Here is a 23,450-nt window from a genome sequence, read left to right on the forward strand (position 1 = left end):
GTTGTCTCTAGTTAGTGTGACCCAGCTTGTTCATTTTAGGATCCAAACCCAGGTGTCCACAGCCTGTGCCCAAAATCATCCTGAAGCTTAGGGAGAAAGGTGGGCTATAACTGGAATAAATGAATACATCATACTGTTAACAAGATGGCAGAGGTCTGAACTGTCCCTGATATACACAAATCATGAAAAAAAAATACAAATTTCTCATTGCTTCCAGCAAAATTGTATCATTTCTTAAAATGCTAAAAAATCAATGTATATTAAACTTACAGGTATGTATATTTTTTTCAAATGGCATTCTTCTTCCAGAAGTTCATATACATACTTAGTGATGATCTATAAGAGAAAAGTTGGATAATGAATTGCTCTTAAATTTACAAGAGTTTTAAGATCAAACAGCTCTTTTGAACATAATTAGGCCATATGAAATGTTTCTTTTGTTCAAACCAGTGGTATAGTTATATGTAATTTTGTTACCTGCTACTGTTGTGAATTATGTGTCTGAAAATTGAGTATAAAGACAAGTATAATGCATACAAAAAACCCCTCTGTTTTGTTGAGAAACAACTTTCAAATCATTTTCAATAAGCTGGCCTCCTAAAACAATCTCCCTTTGTCACTGCAGGTCCAGTTCATGATGCACACTGACAGAAGATCTTTATTTATCCAGTAGAGGAGGGACAGGTCAAAGGTGACCTAAACAGAAAAAGAAATGTACCCTACCTTCACTCAGTGGGAGAGGGAGACTGAGTGACTTTCCAAGGGGAAATACAAGATGGAGTTACACAAAAGTTACTTAAAATCTTAAGAAGTCTAGTTCCATCGCAATGAAGGAAAGCAACTTTGAAAGGGAAAAAAATTCTAGACTTCATAGCACTTGTTACTATTATATTTTTCAATACAAACAAGGACCAAATGTTAAATTGGGTAAAGCAGTGAGTAACTGGAAAGACTATGCAAATACAAGAGTTAAGAATTGGTTTTATAATCTTATACGTTAGCTGTTTTTTTAAGGTATCATCATAAGACAGGCATCATTTTTTTCACACCACATTTCCCAATCACTTTTTATTGAAATTAGTTTCATTAAAATTATGGAGAACACTTCCAGGTAGCAAGTCTACCTGAAAACTTACTAGAATAAGAAGCACCCCACCTATTCCCAACTTCCAAATTCAGCTTCTCAAGTTCAGAAGCAAAGACCACTGATCTCTAGGTTACTAAATGTGATGATGATCTAGGAAATTTCCCTCATGAAGAAAAGCCTTGAATTGTTGTTATGGATTGGTAAGAACGACCAATTCAAATTCAGGTTTTTTTTAAAAAAAATCCTAGTTATATTCAATTGCAACAGGAAGGCTGACTAGAACATGTTCTTGACCATTTAACTCCACGACATATCTTTACTTGGATTTGAAATCTCATGCCTCTTACAACTGATCAGAACACACTGTTCCAGGCTGCCAGAGGCAAAGATTCTTAGGTGTCAAACTTGCGGCCCTCCAGATGTTATGGACTACAGTTTCCATCATCCCCTGCCAGCACCCCGCTGGCAGGGGATGATGGGAACTGTAGTCCATAACATAGGATATAAGGTGCTCACAATTCTATATTAATACACATTCCTTTGGTTACAAGTATAGGTGCATATTTAGGATTACAGCATGTTATTCTCTATAAATAACACATTTTCCCCCAAAACCTCATAATATGAATTGAAATACTCATTTTTAAAAACATATCCAGATAGAGTACAGCTGAACAAGAATATAACTGTAAGGAATTAGTTGGTGTAAGTCATGTTTATCCCAAAGCAGCATGTCAGAAACATGCACCCAGTATAATTTTACCCTTAGGGCCTAAACATTTCCAGTTCACTGAAATCATCTTCCATTTTATAGCAAGAGTAAAGCATACATTTCTCGAATTTCACCAGCTGAGACTTCCAAGTCACTGAAGTGAATATAATGATAATAAAGGGCACAAAATGTGTTGTGCCAGCTACAAAGCAGTATCTGTTTGCGGTGGTGGGAAGGTACAAGTTGCTCAGTGATGTGGTCATGACTCCAACGTGGGTGCTGTGTACGTCAGAAGAAGTTCACACCAACGAAATTCAAAAGGAAGGGAAACACTTCTGATACTGAACAATACAGTTGTTAAGACTCTGTGATGTGAAGTATGAAGCAATAAATCAAGCTTGAACACAAAATGTATTATCATCACCATCTTTAAGAATTTCCTTACCTCATTAGCACAAGCACATGCTGCACCAAGATAATCTTGGGACAATTCATTGATTTTCAAGGCTGATTCCGATTTAATTTGGGATTTTAGGTCATGCTATCTTTAGGAATCACAGTGGGTGAACAGTAACTCTTCCACTGTTAAAAGAACATTTCATCACAGTTCTCTCCTGACTTAATCCAGAACTCTAGGTTGCGAGAGGACCGTGATGAAATGTTGTGGTTTTGGAAGTATTACTTGCATGCCAGTTCCTTCACTGTCCATGACAGTCAGGGAACATAGAATCCACTGAACATGTGCTTTCATACTGCAGTTTCTATCAAGGTAAAGAGATCAAACCACATCAAAACACTTTTACACTCCTTTGCTTCTTGTTGATAGCACCAATGAAACTACCTTTAAGGCAGCAAGATTCTGTGTGTTCGCATGCTCCATAAGGCAGAAAATTGTGGTTGAGTTTTAACAATCTAATATTATGTTTCATTATTTTAAATACTGCATACTACCCTCATTAAATATCGTTTCACACAATCACTGCAAATTACACATCATCACTATATTTGTTCACTGGTCTTGGATTGTAATAAAGATCCAAAACCCTAAAGGCCAGCCTAAGCAGATAAGGTTTTGGAAAGCACTGTGAGGTGCTCAAGCATGATGCCATATGGTCAGCTTTCACTGCTTCATTCTCTCCTTCCCACCCAATAACCAACCTATTATCTTCCTTCCATTTTCAACTATACTGATTTACTTTATATTCCACCCTTCTCCATAATGGTAAATCAAAGCAGCTTACTATCATCCATTTTATCCTTACAAGTTTGCAAGATATATTAGTCTGAAGGATTGCCTATTTTAATATGAACTTACCTGATCATTTCAGAAATCTTTAGAGACCCTGATTTGGGCATCTGGCCTCGTGAGATTAGGTGGGTGGAAACCAAGAAAGAGCCTTCTCAGTTGCGGCACCAAAACTTTGGAACTCTGTCTCCCAGAGGGATCTGTCTAACCATTTCTGTTGCTATCTTTCACCAACAAGTGAAGACTTGTTTTGTTTGACATTCCTCACCAGTGATCCCTCCTTCCTTCCCAATCCTTTGTCATTTTCACGTTTATTGAAGTATTTTAGCTCTGTTTTAATGATGCATTTTTGTTGGTTATAATAGTTTTTAACATGTGATTTTAGATGCCTTAGTGGTCCTTACGAGAGCACAAACATGGGGCATAAATTCTGTAAAATAAATGTAAAACATTGCTTTTATCTGCATAATATCCAGCCTCCCTGACTTGAATGTCTCAGGCAAATCTGATCTCATCAGATCTCAGAAGCAAAGCGGGTTCAGTCCTGGTCAGTATTTGCATGTGAGAACAATAAGGAAGTCCAGGGTTGCTATGGAAAGGCAGGCAATGGCAAACCATCTCTGTTTGTCTCTTGCCTTGAAAACCCTACGGAGGCGCCATAAATAGGCTATGGCTTGATAGCACTTCACACAAATAACATTCTAGCCTAATGAAGAATTCTGGTGGACTCAAAAGCTTGCCTGCTGTTTGTGGCATTTTGGTTGACCCTAATGAAAACTAGTACATAAATGTGCCAGTAAAACAGCCACAAACCTTTTCCTGATAAACTATCTGCCTATAAGGGAAAACTGAAAGGGTAAAACAAGACATATGAGCCTGGACTTGGAGAGAAGGGGTTCCCCGGTAGCAATTAAGTAGCATCAGGGATTTGAAAGTTTTGACCCCTTTGATCCCTTCCAGTCTGGCTTCTGTGCTGGGCATGGGACGGAGACCGTTCTCGTCGCCGTCACAGATACGCTCCGTATGCAGTTTGACCGAGGCGGATCGGCACTGCTGGTATTATTAGATCTTACCGCAGCGTTTGACGTGGTCGACCACGATCTTTTGACCCACCGCCTGGCCATTTCCGGAGTGCGGGGCACTGTCCTTCAGTGGATTGTCTCGTTTCTCCGGGACCGGAATCAGCAAGTGTGGGGCGGAGATCAGGCCTCCCGACGGTGCCCGCTTCAGTGCGGGGTGCCCCAGGGTGCACTCCTATCTCCACTATTATTTAATATTTATATGAGACCCCTTGCTCAGTTGGTACGGAGCTTTGGGCTGATCTGTCACACATACGCTGATGACACTCAGCTCATTCTGTTGATGGAGGGGGGAGCAGCCATCGCCCCTGCAGCTCTACAGCACTGTTTGGAGGCGGTCGCTGGTTGGTTGCAACACAGCAGATTAAAACTAAACCCATCGAAAACGGAGATCCTCTGGCTGAGACGCGAAGGGGAGGTTGGGGATTTCCAGCCGCCGGTGTGGGAGGGGGCCTCATTGGCACCGACCCCCTCTGTTCGCAGCCTGGGGGTCCACCTGGATTTGTCTCTTTTGATGGAGACCCAGGTGGCCCATACAACCCGGGTTGCGTTTTTCCATCTCCGTCAGGCCCGACGGCTGGCCCCCTTCCTCTCCCAAGCTGACCTGGCCACCGTGATCCATGCAACGGTCACCTCCAGGTTAGACTATTGTAATTCGCTCTACACCAGCCTACCCTTGCGCCTGATCCGGAAGCTGAAGCTGGTCCAGCATGCAGCAGCGCGCTTACTTACAGGAGGTGCCTATCGCGATCATATTCAGCCTGTATTGCGCCAGCAGCATTGGCTCCCAGTGGAGTTCCAGATCATCCACAAGGGGTATTAACCTTTAAGGCTTTGCGCGGCCTGGGGCCCTCATACCTTCGGGACCGCCTTGCCCCATATGTCCCTACACGGCCTCTGCGTTCAGCAGAGGCCAATTTACTGGTGGTCCCCGGCCCCTCAATGATACGGCTGGCCTCCACCTGGGTCAGGGCCTTTATGGCCCTGGCCCCGGCCTGGTGGAACACTCTTCCACCATCTGTCCGGGCCCTGCGGGACCTTGGAGAATTCCGCAGGGCCTGTAAGACCGAATTATTCCACCGGGCCTTCGGGGAGGCCGGCCGCTGATGGTGTGCGCCCTTCCTGTCCCTCCCTTTATTACTCTGGGAGTTCGTAACATCTATACCGCCCCCCTCTCCAGGAGGGGGTTTTTTACTGATAGTTTTAACGCTGGACGCCATATGGTTCATACGGAACGCTGTAATTTTATGTAATTTTATATATTTAATGATGTTAATGATTTTAAATGTTATTGTTATTGCTACATTGTTTATAATACCTGTTGTTCACCGCCCAGAGCCCTCAGGGGATGGGGCGGTTTATAAATGCAATAATAAATAAAATAAATAAAGTGAACAGATGAGGAAGAAAGTGCAGCAAAGAAGTTACTTGGAGCAAAGGGACCCTGACACTCTCACCTAATGGGGGTCCCAGTTTTGTACATATGCACACCTCAGCATGGGCCAAGAAATAAGAGATGGAATCTATATTAAATGAAAATCAAATACTAGTGAGCTACACTAAGAGCTCAAAGGAATTCAGGACAGCTGTTCTATTAACCATGTAAAAGCCCATCCTAAGAGGGATGTAGCTGATGGCCATTTCCCTCAAGGAGCCTCCCTGAAGTGAGAGTCTCAGGGGCATCAATGGGAAAAATAATGGGAGAGACCTATTTGGGTAGAAAGGCAGCATAGAAATGTTTTAAATATATGCGTAAGTGGGATACAGATGTCCAAATCATACACACACAGTTGTGTAGATGCTTTAAGCCAATCCTTGTGATTCTCACCTCTCTGTAAACAGTTAATCACCTAAACCACCTTACCATGTGAAGAATGTACTAGTGCATAAGAAGAAGTAAGATGAACGAAAGGGTTTTTGCATGGTAGGCAGCTTTAGACAAAAAGGTTACCATGGAGATAGCTATCACTAGGCTAAATTAAAGCAGCCAAAATATAACAACTGTTTGCATAAGTCAACATTTAAACAATACTAAATTGTAGTGCAATTAATCTCAAAGTAACACTTGGGCATTTCTGAACAAGTACTACGGAACTTTTTAAAACTATTAAATAAGAAACCAAGTATTTTAGAATGCCAATAGTCAGTGTGTCATAGGATGGGGGCATGGGAGATAACTTTGGTACTGTTTATAATTTTTTAATGCCACTCTGTGTATGTTCTTATGCATGAATAGTGCTGAAAGAGAATACAAACCATAGGACTTCAGCATTACAGAATGCTCAGCCAAACTATATGGTAGGTAGGAATTTCAAAATGCAGGTAAGTTTAATATCCATTTTAATATGGAGAATATGCTGCAATATGCTTGAACAGTTAACATGACATGATGGGACTCAATCACATAACATGTTTAAAATTTATGCACTAGCCAACTTTGACACTCTTGCCCACATTCTACAGTGGCAATTGTAATGCCACACTGAGCAAGTGTTTAAAATGAAACATAAATAGCAGCCTGAAGAAATTATTCCAGAGGGATAGTCATGTTACTTTGCCGCAAAGATTCTTGCTGCACATTAAAAAAATAGCTAACAAGTTTGTGTCATAGACATTCATTAATCACAAATATGAAAGCTATAGATTACAAATAAAAGCAAATGCTCTTTTGATGTGCAAAAGAGACAATGCAGAATGTCCCAAACAATCTGGAGGGAAAGGGTCAACAGTGGCTCCCAGAAAGCAGATAATAAGGCAGCTGAGACAACTAATCTGAATAGGTCTTGCAGAGCTTTAAAGAGAGGGCAGCCAACCTAGATGGCACACAAAGAGAATGCAGCAGAACCCTGGGGAAGCAATGGGGGTGGTCATGCTAATTTACTATGTTGAGAGAGTAAGAACCTAGAAACCTTACTTAATTTATGTCTTTTTAAAATTATCCATGACTGATTTAACTGTGCTGTCTTTTAACCAACATGCAATGTTAACCTGTACCCAGTGTAACTGAATTTATATTTTTGTTAGTTGAACTGTATTTTATGGAATAGTATAGGCAAAAGGCATAAACATGTGGGTGAGTCTGTCTGGGTGTGTCCACCTGAAGGCCATGTAAAGACCAGCTGCAACGACATGAGCCTATTCCATTTTTGCAGCAGACACAAGCTACAAAAGCAAAATATACTTTTTTCCAGTCTGCAGGGAACTCAAGGGACATTGTGTGAATGACTGCCTTCCCATGCCAGTCTTTCTACAGTAATATATTGGCTACTGTGCTGGTAACCTCTGGTCAAGATACCAAAGTTGTCTCAGGATTAGGTTTCACCAGCTATTCAGAATCAGCCCATTACAACTTTCTGTTCAGTTTTTATCAGGTTGTCTCAAACAGAAGGATGTGGTGGCATCCACCTGTATCTGGTTGATTCCTACCACATGCCTAGAAAAGGGGAGGACACAAACCACTGAGGGCCTGGGATGAAAAGGGGTATAAAACCAGCAAAGAATGAGGGGAAAACTGAATCTCTTTCATCATCTGTCAATATTCTCCAACTCAAACAGGACCAGCTGCATCTAAAGATGGCCTAGAGATGTATAGGGGCATGTGCTAGTGTAAGAGCAGAATTTCCTTGGTAAGAGCTTAATAAATTTTACTTCTGGATTCAAGAACTTACTGCCCAGCTTTCTCTCTGTCTCCCTCCTTCACCCATGAGAAACCATGCTGGGTAAGAGTGGATTTGGGCAGAGATGTGATCACCCTTTTACTAGTATTAGGCCTGGTCGTGTAAGCTGAGAGTAATGAAAATAAGTGAAAAAGAGGGCACTACAGTTTTTCAGCATCGTGAAAACATTTCAGCAAATGGGACAGCATGATTAACATGAACTGCGCATTATGAGAAACATGGGCCTGCCACAATAAAAGCATTACCATGGTTAAGTCTTGCACTGTGCCCACATCAACACCATTACGCCCATTTACCAGTTTCTCATCCACCTCACTGACACTAGGATACCGGGTGCATTTTATTACAAGTTAACAGCTGGAAGGGTGAAGTACTTATCATGGAAAGCTGAATTTAAACAGGTGTCCCAGGTTTTTTTTAAAGTATTTATATAAACTTCAAATGAGACTCAGTAATCTCATGCTGTTTCCTTAGCATGGACGCGCTTTAAGGGGTTGGGGCGAAGTACATGATACATTAGCAGGACCGATTAACACGAATGGTCCTGGAAACTACCGGGAAGACGGAGCCGCACCGCGCCGTCGGCCAATCAACTTACCTTCCCTGCGACCGTCTGGCGCGTCGCCGAGGCCAGGGGACACGCCCCCTGCCCTGTGCGACCGCTCCAGAGTCGCAGGGCAGGGGGGCGTGTCCCCAGGCCTCGGCGACACGCCGGACGGTCGCAGGGAAGGTAAGTCGATTGGGAAAGGGGGGAGGGATGGCGCCTTCCAGCTGCCGCCGTTCGCACGGCATCGGTTGGAAGCCGCTGTTTCCCAAAAACCTCGCTCAGGGAGCGAGGTTGGGAAACAGCGGCTTAGCGCCGCTGGGGAGGAGCGTCCCCCATGCAAACAGCTCCCCGGGGACGGCGTTTTTGCCATCCCCAGGGCGCTGTATTTGGCCCATGCGGAAAGGTTGTCACTAAGGACAGCTAGCCATTCTTTACAATAATTCAACTAACAGTGGCACGGAGCCTAAAATGACACTTACCCAACAACTGGAGAAGCAAGAGGGTGTCTTGCTCCTCCCTCCTCAGTCTCTTGAATGCTTTTATGGTCAGACCCCAGATGACATGAGGATAGGAAATGTAGTTTTCCCACAGGATTTATTCAGGCACACAACTTACAGGCAACTATGTGCTGATATCAGGAACAGCATCTGCCATGGGAAAACTAATTTTTCAGGATCCTTGGAGCCAGAAACACAGGCTGTAGAAACAGACCACAATTTCTACAGATATGAGAAGAGGGCTGCAGGGATACCATTGGAAGAACAATGGGATTTTAATTAGGCTTTGAATAAACTAAAGTATTTGTAAAGCTCTGTTTATCAAAGGTCTGCTATAATCAATGCCCTTACTAAGGAATCTTTAAGCTTCAGTACTTTTTTGGAAAATCAAGTCATCTGTATATTTCGTGTACATATGTCTCTGTCAAACTTTGAATCAAACAGAGGGAAGGGGGTGCTCACCCATCACTAATGTTTTTAGTCTTACAATTCATTTCATGCATATCTTGAGTGTCACCTAAGAAGGATCCAAGCATTTTGTTCCTATTGGGCTGCTTGATTATTACCATTTGGAGAAAAGCAACATCAGACACGTATAAGAGTTCCAGGGAAATCTGAATAGCCAAACACACAGTGCTTCTCTTGCCTAACTCCTCACCCTCTGTCCCACAACTAGCTCTACACACCATCTGCAGCCAGATGCTTCTGCTCCCAGGCAATCCTAGAGCTATATATGCTTCAGCTGCTACCACAGCAGTAGTGCCTTATTTAAATTGTTAATTGTTTTTAGCATGCTACTGATTTTGCTGAATAATACATGAGAGCTTGAGAACTGAGGTACAAGATTTTCAGATCTACATTTTTGTCAGAAGAAGTTTCACATCACAAGCAAGAGGGCTCTTCCAAAGACAAGTTCAGTGCTCAGTCTCAAGGGCCTGTTGTAAACAGTACACATATGAAAGTATCTCAAAACTTCAATAATCTTTTAGAAAGCAAACTGCTATGAATACTAAATATGCGTTTCTGTCCATTCTCCTGAAAAAGATACCTCCATCTGTGCCTCCTTGGCACCCTTCCCTAAAAACAGGAGAGAAACACTTTTCATATCTCACCAATTAGAGCCTTCAATGTCTCCATCACTCATTTTTTTTTAAAAAAAATCACATTTATGCTTATTGTGGTGGTGGCTTAACTTCTATTATTCAAACTTCAGCCCTCTCTCTTTAAACACAGCTTTCAGTTGCAAAATACTGAGTTGCAAATACTGAGTACTTCTTGGCACCATAGCTAACAGCTTTCTCTTGATTTTACATGAAATCCTACCACAACCTATTATAGGCTAGATGTGCCAACAGCAAGGAAACAGTCAACTTTGTTTCACTAATTTCTGCAGTGATCACACTGATTTCAACATACAGGATACAATGTGTATCACATTATTTGACTAGCCTTTTGAATCTTTTTACCACCTAGTGGTGGATGGGTCAACAATTTAACTTAAATGATCTGCTAGAACAGATGAAAACAGAAAAAGGCAGATTCCAAAACAAAAAGATTAAAATCAAAAGTATTCTGAGTTGCTAGTCAATAAAAAAGATCACATATGTATGCACAAATTAAGAAAAGTCAACTGAGAACAAGGAAGGTGTAAAAGTTAACACATTATCTAACAGGACTATGGTAAGGAAGATAGTTGCATAATACAGTTTATTATAACACTTATTCAAATTAAACATTTATGAAAATGTATACGATAATAACAGTAACCTAACTTATAAGGTCATCATTCAAAGTTACTTTCACTGCATTCAGAAATTATTTGGACATCCCATCCCATTCGACACCCAAGCCTGCTCTCAATGCATTTTTAATCTACTTTTGTATTTCTATTTTCTGCCTTGTTTATGGTATGTCATGTCTTAAGCTGTTGCTTGTTTGCATCAGTGCATCTAATTCTCAGTGTGGTCCCATCCTAAACGATAAAATGCGAAGGAAATGGAATGTTGCGACAATGAACCACCCACCAATGAGGGAACAGGACTAACAAAGTCACAAACATTCCAGCTGCTGTATTGTCGAAGGCTTTCACGGCCGGAATCACTGGGGTGCTATGTGGTTTCCAGGCTGTATGGCCATGTTCTAGCAGCATTCTCTCCTGACGTTCACCTGCATCCTCTGCATCTGCATTCAGATCCTCTGAAGATGCCAGCCACAGATGCAGGTGAAACGTCAAGAAAGAATGCTGCTAGAATTCATTCAACCCTTATTGAAACCGACAGCTCAACAATTCAACTTTAACTGCTCTGCAGGCCATTCATTCTGAATAGAATAATTCAATTTTATATTATATTATTCCATGCACTTCTACACATGATCTTATATATTTCAAGTAATTTCACCATAAGCTATTTTGATACCGGCAGTTGCTAGGCTTGTTACTTTTACCTTCATCTGCATCTAGAAGTTGGTAGTTTGATAATTTTATTTATTTATTTATTTATTATTTGAATTTATAGACCGCCCAATCCCCGAGGGGCTCTGGGCGGTGTACAATTTCACAGAACTAGGAAATATTTTGCTGGATCTTCTTAAAAGGTTGAACTTTCATATTTCCTATTTAACTACTGAGGTTGCGAACTCTTCACACAGCAAGCAGGCAACTAAACATATATTAGACATTGCAATACATAACATACTGCTTACATATAACACATACCTCTCCAAGAGCTTCATAGCGTTTTTGGTTCCATCTATGCAAATCTTCACGGTAGTTAAAAACAAATGGCTCCCCAGTTTTTATATGTCTTAACTGTCCCTCTACAAGAGAAGCAATAACAGCAAGTATAAAATGAAGGTTTTTAGAAGTAAAAACAGCCCCCAATTTGCTAACGAAAAGGCTTTTTTTCATATACTGTTTCTAAATTATGAGTACACGCAGACAAAATGGACTCTATTATTACTGCAACTTTTTGATCAGATGCACAACATCTATGGGAGAGACCAGAGAACATAAGCTTTAAGAAAAACTAAACATAGCAACTGTTTGGCAGTTCTGTTTGGCAGTTCTGAAGTTTCTGCCAAAACTGAACTTTATATATAAACCTTAGCAATCCACAGGCCATTGAATTTTCCATTAAGTTATCTTTGTGGAAGTCATAATTTTTTTTAACTTGCAGTTCTCTTTTGATGGCAGTAGCCTATCTAGTTACTGATAAGGAAAAAAACATTAGAAACCTTAAACATCAAAATGAATTAATACCTCCAAAGAAATGTAAAACAAGGAGAGAGAATACTGGCACCAGTCTTAGTCAATGTTTACTCCTAAAAAATAGCTATAAAATATTTTGCCCAAAATGTACCTTAAAAAAAGATTAATATAGTTTTTAAGAATATTATTCCAAGTCTTGAAATATATGAATGCAAAACCAAGGTTTTAGTTAGTGGAAGTTGTTTCGCAGATGAACAAACTTTCTCTACCAAAGCAAAGATTCCCTTTTGTGCCTGACTTCTTTGTGTGTCTCATAAGAACAATGTTTGGATTGAAAAGTCTTCCAGCTGCAAAATAAAGTGAGAACTTTTATGCTACTTACTTATTAATATAAAAGTTGACATAAGCCCAATTACTAACCTCAAGAGGACTGCTATTCCCCAACTTCATATCCCATACCTCAGGTCCCAATATCTCTTTCTTGATGGCATAAGCACACTCTGTGTCTTCCAAGGATTCTAATTTCAATAATTCTATGCTCAGTTTTTATGTTCAATTTTAAAGCTGGTTATCAATGACTCTAATGAAATCACAGCATATTATCAAAGAAGAACTACACTACATTTTCAAGTTCTCTTAATCTTCATGGAAGCCACATCTGCTCATTCTATTATCAGAGCTTTGTAAATGAGAATAAAAGGCATACCTTTCCTGCAGACACACCACAACCCAGGCTCCAGCCTCTGGGTTAGCCAACAGTCCAGCTGGCCCGCCCCCTCTTGCTTGGCCCAACCGGCCAAGGCATGTGAGGGGGGGGTCAGAAGTGTGGGGGGTGATTTTCCACCCCATGTGACTCATCAGGGGGTGCTCAGGGCATTTGTCCCCAGATATCCCCATTATTGCTAAGCGATAATTTGTGTGTGAGCAGGGCATGCCTAGGCTAACAGCAGCTAGAGTGTGTTGCAACATTCAAGGGGAAATTAAATCTCAGCAAAAAATAAAGAACCAAGACCAAAAAAAAATACAGTGGTGATTATATTTTCAACTAATCTATATATATATAAAAAGCTAACAGTGACTTTGTTAGTCCCTCCCTAAACGCCGAAAAGGCTGGACGGATCGCCCCCAAATTTTCACATGACATTCCTCCCTGTTGCGGGCAGGTAATCGGACCTTCAAATCGCCAAAAGTCCATACCTGAGCCAGGTAAAACATCTTTTTCCTGGTGCACCAGGCCACGAATCTGTTTGTGTTTAACTGTCACCCTTAGAATGTTCGTGCAGCATGTCTGTGGCCTGAGGGCTTGGTATGAGGGCTTAGAATGTTCGTGCAGATGGGCAGAGATGAGCATTGAAAACAGTAAATAGGTAACACTGTTAGGTAATACGACTGGAAGTGAAACACATACACACTTTGCCATGTGAGACACCAGGTGGGGTCCCCCCCCCACACGCTGGTAACTTTCACTCTCTGTGCCTCACCCACTGCTACCACATAACACACATACTTTGATACACATCCAGCTCATCCTCACACACCTCACTCTGCCCTCCCTCACATCCAACCACCACTTACCCACTTCCTCACCCATATTCACCACAGCTCTCTTTTACTAAAAGCGTGTGAACCAATACTACTGGTTCCACTTCTTTTGCACATGGCCCTTTAAGAACCCAGGGAGCTGGCCTCAATCTGAGCGCCTCACCACCCTGCCTCTGCTGCCTGACTGGGATAGCCTCCTTGCCCCAGTTCTGCCTTACCCAAGCCAGGACTGTGCGTGTCAACCAGCCTCATGGACAGCGGGATTCGCACTCTGAACAGTTCCGTTGTGGAATGGAAAGGGTTACCTTATACTAAAAAAACAAGACAGCACCATATAACAATGTGAATTGAAAAGGGAAAGAGGGATTCCATTTGACCACCCCAAAAGGCTATGCTGCAGATCACTGGACCTGCATGGACATCTGTGTGGGTTGCAGACTGTGATGAGAAGGACAATTGCCACAGCAACGCGTGGCTGGGCCCCGCTAGTTTTAAGACTAAGAATGGAAATTAACACAGCAAGAGGCGCAAATAAGGGGACTGACAGAATTTTAAATGGTGATTACTCAGCAGAAAGAACATTTACTAGGACAAATTTATAAATTGCTACTTCAATTACATACAGAAACAGAACAAGTGAAAACATACATGGTTAGATGGATGCAAAAGCAAAAAAACATATTTTCAACAACGGGAAGCTTTATGGTCGAAAGGTATAACATTCACAGTCAGTCAAATATTAAGAGAAAATCAGTATTAGATGTTTTATCTATGGTATATCACTCCAGAGGATATTGAGAAGATACAGAAGACTTACAACCAGTTAACTTTTTAAAAAATAAATGGATACAATTATTTATACTTTTTAAAAGAGAATAGTGGTGAAATGCGAGGGCAATCTCTGAAATTATGTATAACATATTAATAATTTTTATGATACTATATATTATATTGAAAAGGAGTTTAAAGGAAAATAGATAAACAATGAATCACACTATAAAGGATAATATGCCAATGCAGCTTTTATTTTGTGAGAAGAATTCTGAAATTTGTAACAGTAAACATTTATCAGGGTTTTTTAAAACTTATTTTGGATTATTAGAATTTACATCTATAATGGCCATTCCTGTAATTATTTCTTGATTTTTATATACTTTTACATGTATAATTTTTCTTCATAGTCTCTAAAACTAATTGTAACTAGAATTTGATTCCATTTTCTTTTTTCCGAATCTGTTAATTTTTATCTATAATTTTTTTAAATTAAAAAATGCATTATAACACATGCTTAAAAAATCCAATCAATCCTATATTAAGATCAAGAATGTATTTAGCTACTGCTCTCACAATGCCATTTAAAATGATGAAACTTTCAACATTTCAACACCATTCGTCCCATCTTCTCTTAGCAATCAAATGTGCACCTTCAAATGTGCAGCCCAGAAAGGCTATACTGCTTTAAAAATAAGTCGCTGAAGATCGTTGAACCCTCTCCTTTCAAATAAAATCATTTTCATGACATTTGATTTCTAAGTAAGAGCATACAAACCCATCAGGGTTTTTAAAAGTGAAGGGTTGCATAAATGCTTATGTTTAAAGAAAAGTCTTTCCCCCATAAAATTGGGAAGTATGAAAAGCATTAGATAACGAAGTGGGTTTTTAAAAAAATTCTGAGTGTAATTACTATTGTGCTTGTAGACAGTATAAACTTCTCTTTTGCAGAGCAAAATTTTTAAGAGACCAAAATTGGTTGTACTCAAATAATGTCCATTAACATCTGGGTTGAAACTGTTAAGACATTTCACTTTCATATGTTGAAAAGTATTTCAAAGGAGGAGGCTACAACTGTTTCAGATTTCTATCTGTCAATCATTACCATAATTTATTCCCAAGGGTATGAATATATGTTTAATGGGCTCTGTAGAAGACTGAAAACTGGGCAAAAGCTTCAGCTATCACAGAATTCAGCTCCTGATGGGAGTGAGTCTCTAGGTGCACTCACATAAATGCTCCATTTCTTCACTCTCCCTGTTGCTTTCTGGCCACAATGCAAGTTACTAGTTTTGTAACTGAGCTGTTTATAATATTGCGCTTTTACTTGCTACAATCTGCTTCAGACGCCTCAAAGTTTCCTCCACATATCTGTTATAGTGGCAGACATAGTTTGTAATTCCACAGCTTAATATATGTTTTGGGGTTCTTCCACTCTCTCCATCCCTCAGAAGGCCAGAGCAACATGTATGAATTAACAGGTTCAATCCCAGGCATTTTTCGTTAAAAATCTATGATTATAAGAGTAAAGGGACTTTCCAATTTAGATGCAGGAGAGCTGCTGCCAGCCTGTATGTTAAGAACAGTAAAAATACAAAACTGTATGTTGTCAACAGTTTCCATCTATCCCCTCTCCTTGGAACAGTGGAAGGATCCCTTGTTGGGGCAATACAAGCTATGTTCAGAGTCCACTGACAATAAGCTATAGTAGTAGTGAAGTATAGATACCAAAATGTGGATTAATTTGTCCCAGTTCTTAGGTAATTCACAAGCCATGGTTTACAGCCTTCTTATTAAATAAGCACATAAAAAAATATCCACCATAACAGACTGAGTTGAATAATTAACAGTTTGGTTTTCAGATCAAAAGTTCTCTTTTCACTGAGGCAAAAGTTTTTGGTAAAAAAAATAGCTATTAGAAAAATATATGAATGATTAGGGTGGTTTGGAGGAAAGTAGCTTTCCTCACTTGAAGGTGTAATACTCTTGGGTAAGCCCTAAAGTTTAGTCTCTGGTGAAAAGCTGTACAGTTTCTGAATAAACCCTTAAAGAAAGACAATAAGTAAACTGTACAGCCTCGACTGAAGAAATCTGCACTCCAGTAATTTCTAAAGACAGTGAGGAAGAGGTGATCCAGCCCCCGACTTAGACCAAAAGATCCAGATTCTGGAAAGCTCTGCTGTCTCAATTCCAAGTGAGCTTGGCATATTTCCTGAAATGGACTGATACAGAGCCAGCAGACTTCCTCACAGATTCTATGGGATTTGGAAATTAAGATTATTAATACAGTTTTTGACATTGCTTACAATGTCAAGCCTCAGCTTCATGGAAAACATGAAATCTAAAAGAGAACGTTATTGTTTATGCAGGGAGCTACTCTAGGGCTCACTCAAGTACTACACAGTTCTGATAGCCTTGGGTCAGTTACTTTGGGGATTACTAAAAGACAGCATAAACGTCCCTCAAAAAACTTCCAGAATATTGCTCCACGGTGAATTGGAAACTGCACAGATAAACCTGAAAAGCTTGAAGTTTGTCCATTTAGGGTTGCCTACAGATTCCACAGAACAACTAAAATTAAGTTTTCCAAAAACACAAAGTAGGCAGACATAGGATGTTCGTTTTAGACAAACAGGAAGCCAAAAACACATCAGTCCAGGTGTAATTCTTGTTTCCTAGCTGTACCCATCAGGAGAAACAACTTCATTAAGGCCCCTTGACACCAAAACAGTCCCCTGTAAATGAGATGCATGCCTTGGGAGGACAGCCACCTCTCACAAAATCTAAGCCTTTGTTAGCTTCTTAAACTGATGCAACACTATAGTTCTTTTTAAAGTTGACAGACTTTTGGTAAACAGGTTTCATGATATGTTTTATATTTTAAAATGGGTATTAAAATACAATCAAACTACAAATGCTTTGAATATGGTCACAACAGCAGCTGAAATGGTGAAGCACATGGACTGGCAAAGTACAAGATGCTATTCCGCCTTTCATATGAAAAAACTGGCTACAAACAGAATCCAATCCAATGTGAAAAAAGCCACCAAAATATTTTCCCAAAAGACGTTTCGAGAATAATATACTTGGTACTCAAGAAAATGCTTTACCCCAAGGCAAAACAGATCAACTTGATCAAGCAGTCTTTAGCTGGCATGGAGGGGCTTTCAACATGTATATGGAACTCTCTAACCACTAAGGATTGTGTTATTAATTTCAACTGAGGGAATAGTTCCATGTACATAGAGCAGGGCTCATGTAGGTACAAGTGTGGTAAAACAGACTTGCTTCTAACCCAGTTTGTTAGATGAATCAGAATAAGATGCATCAGTAATACAACACTCGAGCTACACAAACTACTTGACAAAAAATTAATAGTGGATACAGGGAGATAGGACGACTGAAACACCACAAAATGTATATTTGTGCACATTAAATGAAAACACTGGACTATTTCAGAATAATACTTTTCTTTTAAACTGTACAAAAACATACTTAACAGAAAGCTAAAAATTAAAGTACAGTTTAAAAAGAAGGGAAAATCTATCAATACTCTATCCTTTCTAAGGCTGAATCCCCACCAGGAAATTCAGTCAAGATCAAACCAAGGCCCCTTCCGCACTGGCAAAATAATGTGTTTTCAAACCACTTTCACAACTGTTTGCAAGTGGATTTTGCTATTCCGCACAGCTTTAAAGAGCACTGAAAGCAGTTTGAAAGTGCATTATTCTGCATGTGCGGAATGAGCCCAAGTTTGAAAATAAACTGCACCTTTTCATCAAGGTTTCAACCTCCCCACCACAGCACGTTTCCAGTGAATACATCTAGGCCTATCTTGGATTCAAGAAATGTAACAATCCCCACTACCACGCGATCAGCTTGGCAGATCTCTCCTGATCGGCTGTCGTGCCATGTTGGGGTGGGACCTTTTTTCTCACACACAAAAGTGCTCACGTTATGACGTCAGCACATCTCCCCCACCCAAGTTTCTGGTTGGTTATCATTCTCTTGTGCTCTCGTGAGAACAGCACCGCACGCACTGATTGGTGGTAAGGCATTTGTGTCATGCTCCACGGCGGGAAATCTGAACCAGGATTCGACCCCCGATCCTCCCCTCCAAACAGGATTGAAGACATGTTTTTTTAAAAAGTAGTACTTTCAAGCAGGTTCGACAAAGACGCAGGATAAGGCGGAGAATGAGCGCCAGAACCAGGATGAATCCTTGTTCGTCGATCAGGCAGCGGGGAGTTCTTCCTGAATCCTTGATATTTCGTGTGAGTATCACGCGATTAATTGACTGTGGGGAATCAGCCTAAGTAATTTCTTCTTCCATCATAGATTACTTACTTTCATTAAAGGCATATTCAAATCCTTCAAGAGTATCAGGAAATTCAAGAGGTGGCTCATCCTTTTTCATCAGTTCATCCAAGTCTATTCTAGATAACAAATCTGAAAAAGACATTGGTGAGAAAGAAGACTTATCCTTCTGCAGGCCTCAAATTCATAGTTAGTCCCCAAGAAAAGTAGAATTCCAGGATATTACAGCTAATATAGTCCTGGCCTGCTTTTATCAGTATAAATTAGGCTATCAATCCATTCCAAATGGACACAAAGTTTCAATCTATGAAGATATGCATCCAAATACAATTATTCTGATAATCTTAATATTACTGTAGAAATACAAGTTGATACAGGAAAGTATTTTTGAATGAATGGATGATGTGCACTAACAGTCTATATACTTCTCATTGAACAAAAAATGAATTGGTCAGCATTACTTTGCTGAATGGAATAAATGAACTTATCTGAAAAATGTGATGAGATATTTGGCCTGTCTATATGAAGCCGAAATTTGCAGCATAGTCCTATTCCAAATTTATATCTGCTAGATAGCACTAACTCTAGTGTCACTATAATGCTCATCTGTCATGTTTTCAAATGGCACTGCAGGCAATTTTAGGGGTAATAACTGTATAATCTAAGCCAGGGGTAGGGAACCTGCGGCTCTCCAGATGTTCAGGAACTACAATTCCCATCAGCCTCTGTCAGCATGGCCAATTTGCCATGCTGGTAGGGGCTGATGGGAATTGTAGTTCCTGAACATCTGGAGAGCCGCAGGTTCCCTACCCCTGATCTAAGCAGTTACAATGGGATGTTTCAACTCTTCACATGTACAGGTTTTCACCAGCTTGCCTATGGAAATTAACCTGTTCCAATGGTAACTAATACCTAGAAGTCAACCACAGTTCATTAAACCTATAACTTTATTACTCATATGGATACTACATCAAATATATACATTCTTTGTTACAATAAGAAGTTATACTATCAAACTATTAAAAGTCTGTTGCAGCAATTGCATTTAGACTTTTAACTAGGCACAGACTCACAATCTTCTGCAAGTGAATCCTCCCTATTAGGTTGATGGTTCTACAGTCTCTTTCTTCCTTCTCCTTCCCAATGCAGAGAGAGTGGAAACAGAGTCAGGCACAGAGGAAGAGAGGAATATAGTTGTCACATTGATCATCAATTGTACCCTTCCCTTCTTCCAAATAACTCAAGGTAACAAAAGTGGAGCTGTTCAATTTTCACATCTATCCTGTGAGACAGCTTCTACAAGAAACAGTGACTTCCTCAAGATCACCCAAAGAGTTTCAAAGCACAGAACAGATCTAAACTTGGGCATCTTCACTCCAAGGTCAGTAATCTATTTCCCATAAAAGACTGCAGCTATGAAAACATACAGGAGAGGGTAAGCACAGGGAAGATGGACAACTACGGCTAACCACCATTACATTATTTGTCAGACTATAAGATTGTCATACTTTAATCCACATCCAAAGGTGCAACTGGCATACTCCTTTATAGCAGTACTCTCCTGGAGCAGACTGCCAATCCACAGGAAACCTCCCAGAAAAACAAGAGCTTGATAGTAAATGCTAGCTCAAACCTGTTCATTGAGGACTCTTTTTTAACATGTGCATGTTCGCATAGAATACAGAACACACAATCAAGTCTGTAAAAAACCCTGCACAGGCAGTGATGTAAAAGTCACAGGGGGAAAAGAGGTAGGGAGTCACTTCCATTGGAAGAAAACTCGCTAGGGTAGAGTAAAGCTTCACACTTTTAATGACCAGAGTTGTATAATACAAGCCCATGCTATTTTAATATGCTACTGTTAAAAGTGCTTATTTTTCTGTTACGGTAGCACACAAATTTCTCCCTGAATTGTTCCAGGTTTTCTTATCTCTACACACATGTAAGACATTCCTGTTGCATGCATGGTGAAGCTTTGCTTTTTCATGGAGAGAACAAGGAGCCATGGATTATGGAGAGGGATAATAAATGCATAGCAACCAAGAAAGTGGGTTGTACTTATTTGCACTTGCTCACCTGCTTTACTAACCACAAAATTACAGTTCATCAGAACACAGTGTACGAAGTGCCTACGGAGGAGAAGTTCCAAATTAATTTGTACCCTTTAATGCTGTAGTCTTCTCTTTTTCATCAGAGCCTCCTTGCTGGATCTGTGCCATGCTTATCCAAATTCGCAACCAAATTAAAGTAGTGGAGGAAACATACATCAATCTCGAGTAATTGAGCTGCAAAAGGAAACAAAGTTAGGAATTTATATATATTATTTCCAGTTCAAAATGCACCTCAATATGCAATTCATTACAGACTACTATAGGCTATTATCTGAATACAGTTACAATATTAACACAAACTGGAATAGGATAATCAGAGTTGTCCTTTGTATGCAGCAGTATGTGCCTGGGCCATGGGACCTTCACTCTAAGCTTAAGAGTCTGTGTATTGTCAAAGGCTTTCACAGCCAGTTTCAACTGGTTCTGGTGGGTTTTCTGGGCTGTGTGGCCATGGTCTGGTAGATCTTGTTCCTAACATTTCGCCTGCATCTGTGGCTGGCATCTTCAGAGGTGTATCACAGGCCGTTTCTGCACGGCCACAATGGGGGTTGGGTCGGTGTACATGACGCTGACCCAACCCCCCTGGGACCATTCGCACGAACGGTCCTGGTTGCGGTGGGAAAGATGGCGCCGTGGAGCGCCGTTGTCCGATTGACCTACCTTCCCTGCAACCGTCCGGCACGTCGCCGAGGCCAGGGGACACGCCCTCCCTGCCCGACCGTTCTGGCGTCGCAGGGCAGGGGGGTGTCCCCAGGCCTCAGCGACGTGCCGGATGGTCGCAGAGCAGGTAGGTTGACTGGGCACAGGGGGGAGGGATGGCGCCTTCCAGCCGCTGCCGTGCGAACAGCAGCGGCTGGAAGCTGCTGTTTTCCGTAAACCTTGCTTAGGAAGCGAGGTGGGAAAATGGCAGCTTTGTGCCACTCGGGAGGAGCGAGGGCGGCGCGGCTCCCTGGGGACGGCGTGTTTGCCATCCCCAGGGCGCTGTATTAGGCCCGTGCGGAAAGGGCCACAGAGAGAAAACTGTTACACACTGTATCTAGAGTCTGTGTTTTCCAAGCAAGTGAGTAACTCACAGAATTGTTGCTGCCACAGCCAAATAAGATTCTTTGGGAGCACATCAAGCTCCAGACCAATCAACATATACAATTCTCATCATAGCCTCATTAGTGGATATTTATATCCAGAGACTGGGGCCATAGAAAGACATTACAAATATTTCCATCAACTTAAGAAAAGTTTGCAGAAAAATCTGAAATCAAAAGGTATGGTGGTTAAAAGCCCCCAAAATATAAAAGGAATACTTATAGCTTCAAGAAACCAGTGCCTTTAATGGGCATTGATGGCAACCATAACACTACTACCTTTTCCCACTGCCTTTCTCACTTCAGTCATTTTTGATGAAGTGTTACCTGGCCAAACATGCCTATGCATGGAATTACTCTCAACTCTTATTGTTTATTCTACTTTCAAACAGTATTAAAAATTTAACTTTTCAGCATCTTAAATCTTCATACCCTCACAGTGTGAAGCTACTTTCCATGTTGTATTAACCTTCTGTCTAAAAAGTAACTATGGTTGCTATAGATCATGAGAAGACTCTGAGCAACTGCCTTCTGGACTAAACAATGCCCAGTCCCCCACTCTGGCCTCTTACAGTTTTATAGTTTTTAAAGCTCTACCACACACAATTATATAAAAAGGAGAACATAAGCTTTGAATAAAGAATTGGTAGAAAGTTATTCACTCCCTAAAGGTTTCCTACATGGAAACCTGCTTGACTAAAACTGTCTTCCTATGTGAGATAAACAGAGTAAACTTTTCCTTGAACATTTCTTATCCCTACAGAAAAGACACAGATGGAGATGAACAACAAAGATTTATTTAATTTATTTAAAGATTTATTTAATAGAAAATAAAATATTATGTGTGGATGAACTTCAATATATATAGTAAAACTGGGTCTCAAGTAAGGTAAAACTTGACTCCCCGCTCTTCTGCAAGTTACCTCAGTAGGTTCAAGGCTGATCACCCCCCATCCCCCAGAACACCTTTCCAAAAAACCTACAAATACCAGTAACAAATGTAAGGCCATTAATGGGATACTTATTTGTCACACTAAAATAAGCTGTCTTCACTAAGCTGATCCCCAAACCCGGAATAAAAGCCTGGCTAAGATGCTGCTTCTTTCCAGAGTCACAAAATCCCTATTAAAAAGGGAGGGGTGGAGTTATCCCACTTAAGATGGGCCTGGCCAACCCAGTTCCCATCCAGTGGAGTTCCATGTGTTCCACTGGAGTTCCATGCCTGATTAGCTGATAATCACTTGTATTTGCATGAAGCTAAACTTACAAAGATTGGTTCAGAGCCCTGAAAGTGAGGCAGTAATTTAAGGATGACTGCCACAAAGTACCCTTGGTCATTCTGCATTACCCTCGGATAATTTCAGCTGTTTTACTAACATTATTATTGCTATCATCTCGGTATCGTTTTTTTAAAAATTCTTATAGCTTCTCTGCATTATTACTATCAGCTTCAAAATTGCTCATTTTACTTTTAAAGTATTGCTTATCTCTGCCATATGCTACATTACTTGTAACTGTCTTATGCTGAGTAAGTACATTGGACCACCTAGCCCTCAACTGTCTCTTCTGACGGG

At 40.6% G+C, this 23,450-nt stretch overlaps 1 protein-coding gene across 7 annotated transcripts in view; it reads right to left on the reverse strand.

Moving 5' to 3' along the window:
* FAM172A (family with sequence similarity 172 member A) overlaps window positions 1–23,450 on the reverse strand; it is a 273,126-nt gene that overhangs the window by 240,685 nt on the left and 8,991 nt on the right. For 5 of the 7 annotated variants that reach the window (XR_007245075.1, XM_048503746.1, XM_048503740.1 and 2 more), the window contains exons 2-5: window positions 20,845–20,968; window positions 18,714–18,815; window positions 11,562–11,662; window positions 271–336 (exon numbers count right to left, since the gene is read on the reverse strand). Coding sequence is in view for 6 of the 7 variants with exons in the window: in XM_048503746.1 (XP_048359703.1) it covers window positions 271–336; window positions 11,562–11,662; window positions 18,714–18,815; window positions 20,845–20,950 (375 nt within the window). In the remaining variant the exon portion in view is untranslated. Of the gene's footprint in view, window positions 1–270; window positions 337–11,561; window positions 11,663–18,713; window positions 18,816–19,756; window positions 19,820–20,759; window positions 20,969–23,450 lie in introns of those variants that run through there. The other 2 variants (XM_048503745.1, XM_048503742.1) reach the window with 2 other exon arrangements.

Source organism: Sphaerodactylus townsendi, linkage group LG07, assembly GCF_021028975.2.
Source record: "Sphaerodactylus townsendi isolate TG3544 linkage group LG07, MPM_Stown_v2.3, whole genome shotgun sequence".
Taxonomy (NCBI): Eukaryota; Metazoa; Chordata; class Lepidosauria; order Squamata; family Sphaerodactylidae; genus Sphaerodactylus; species Sphaerodactylus townsendi.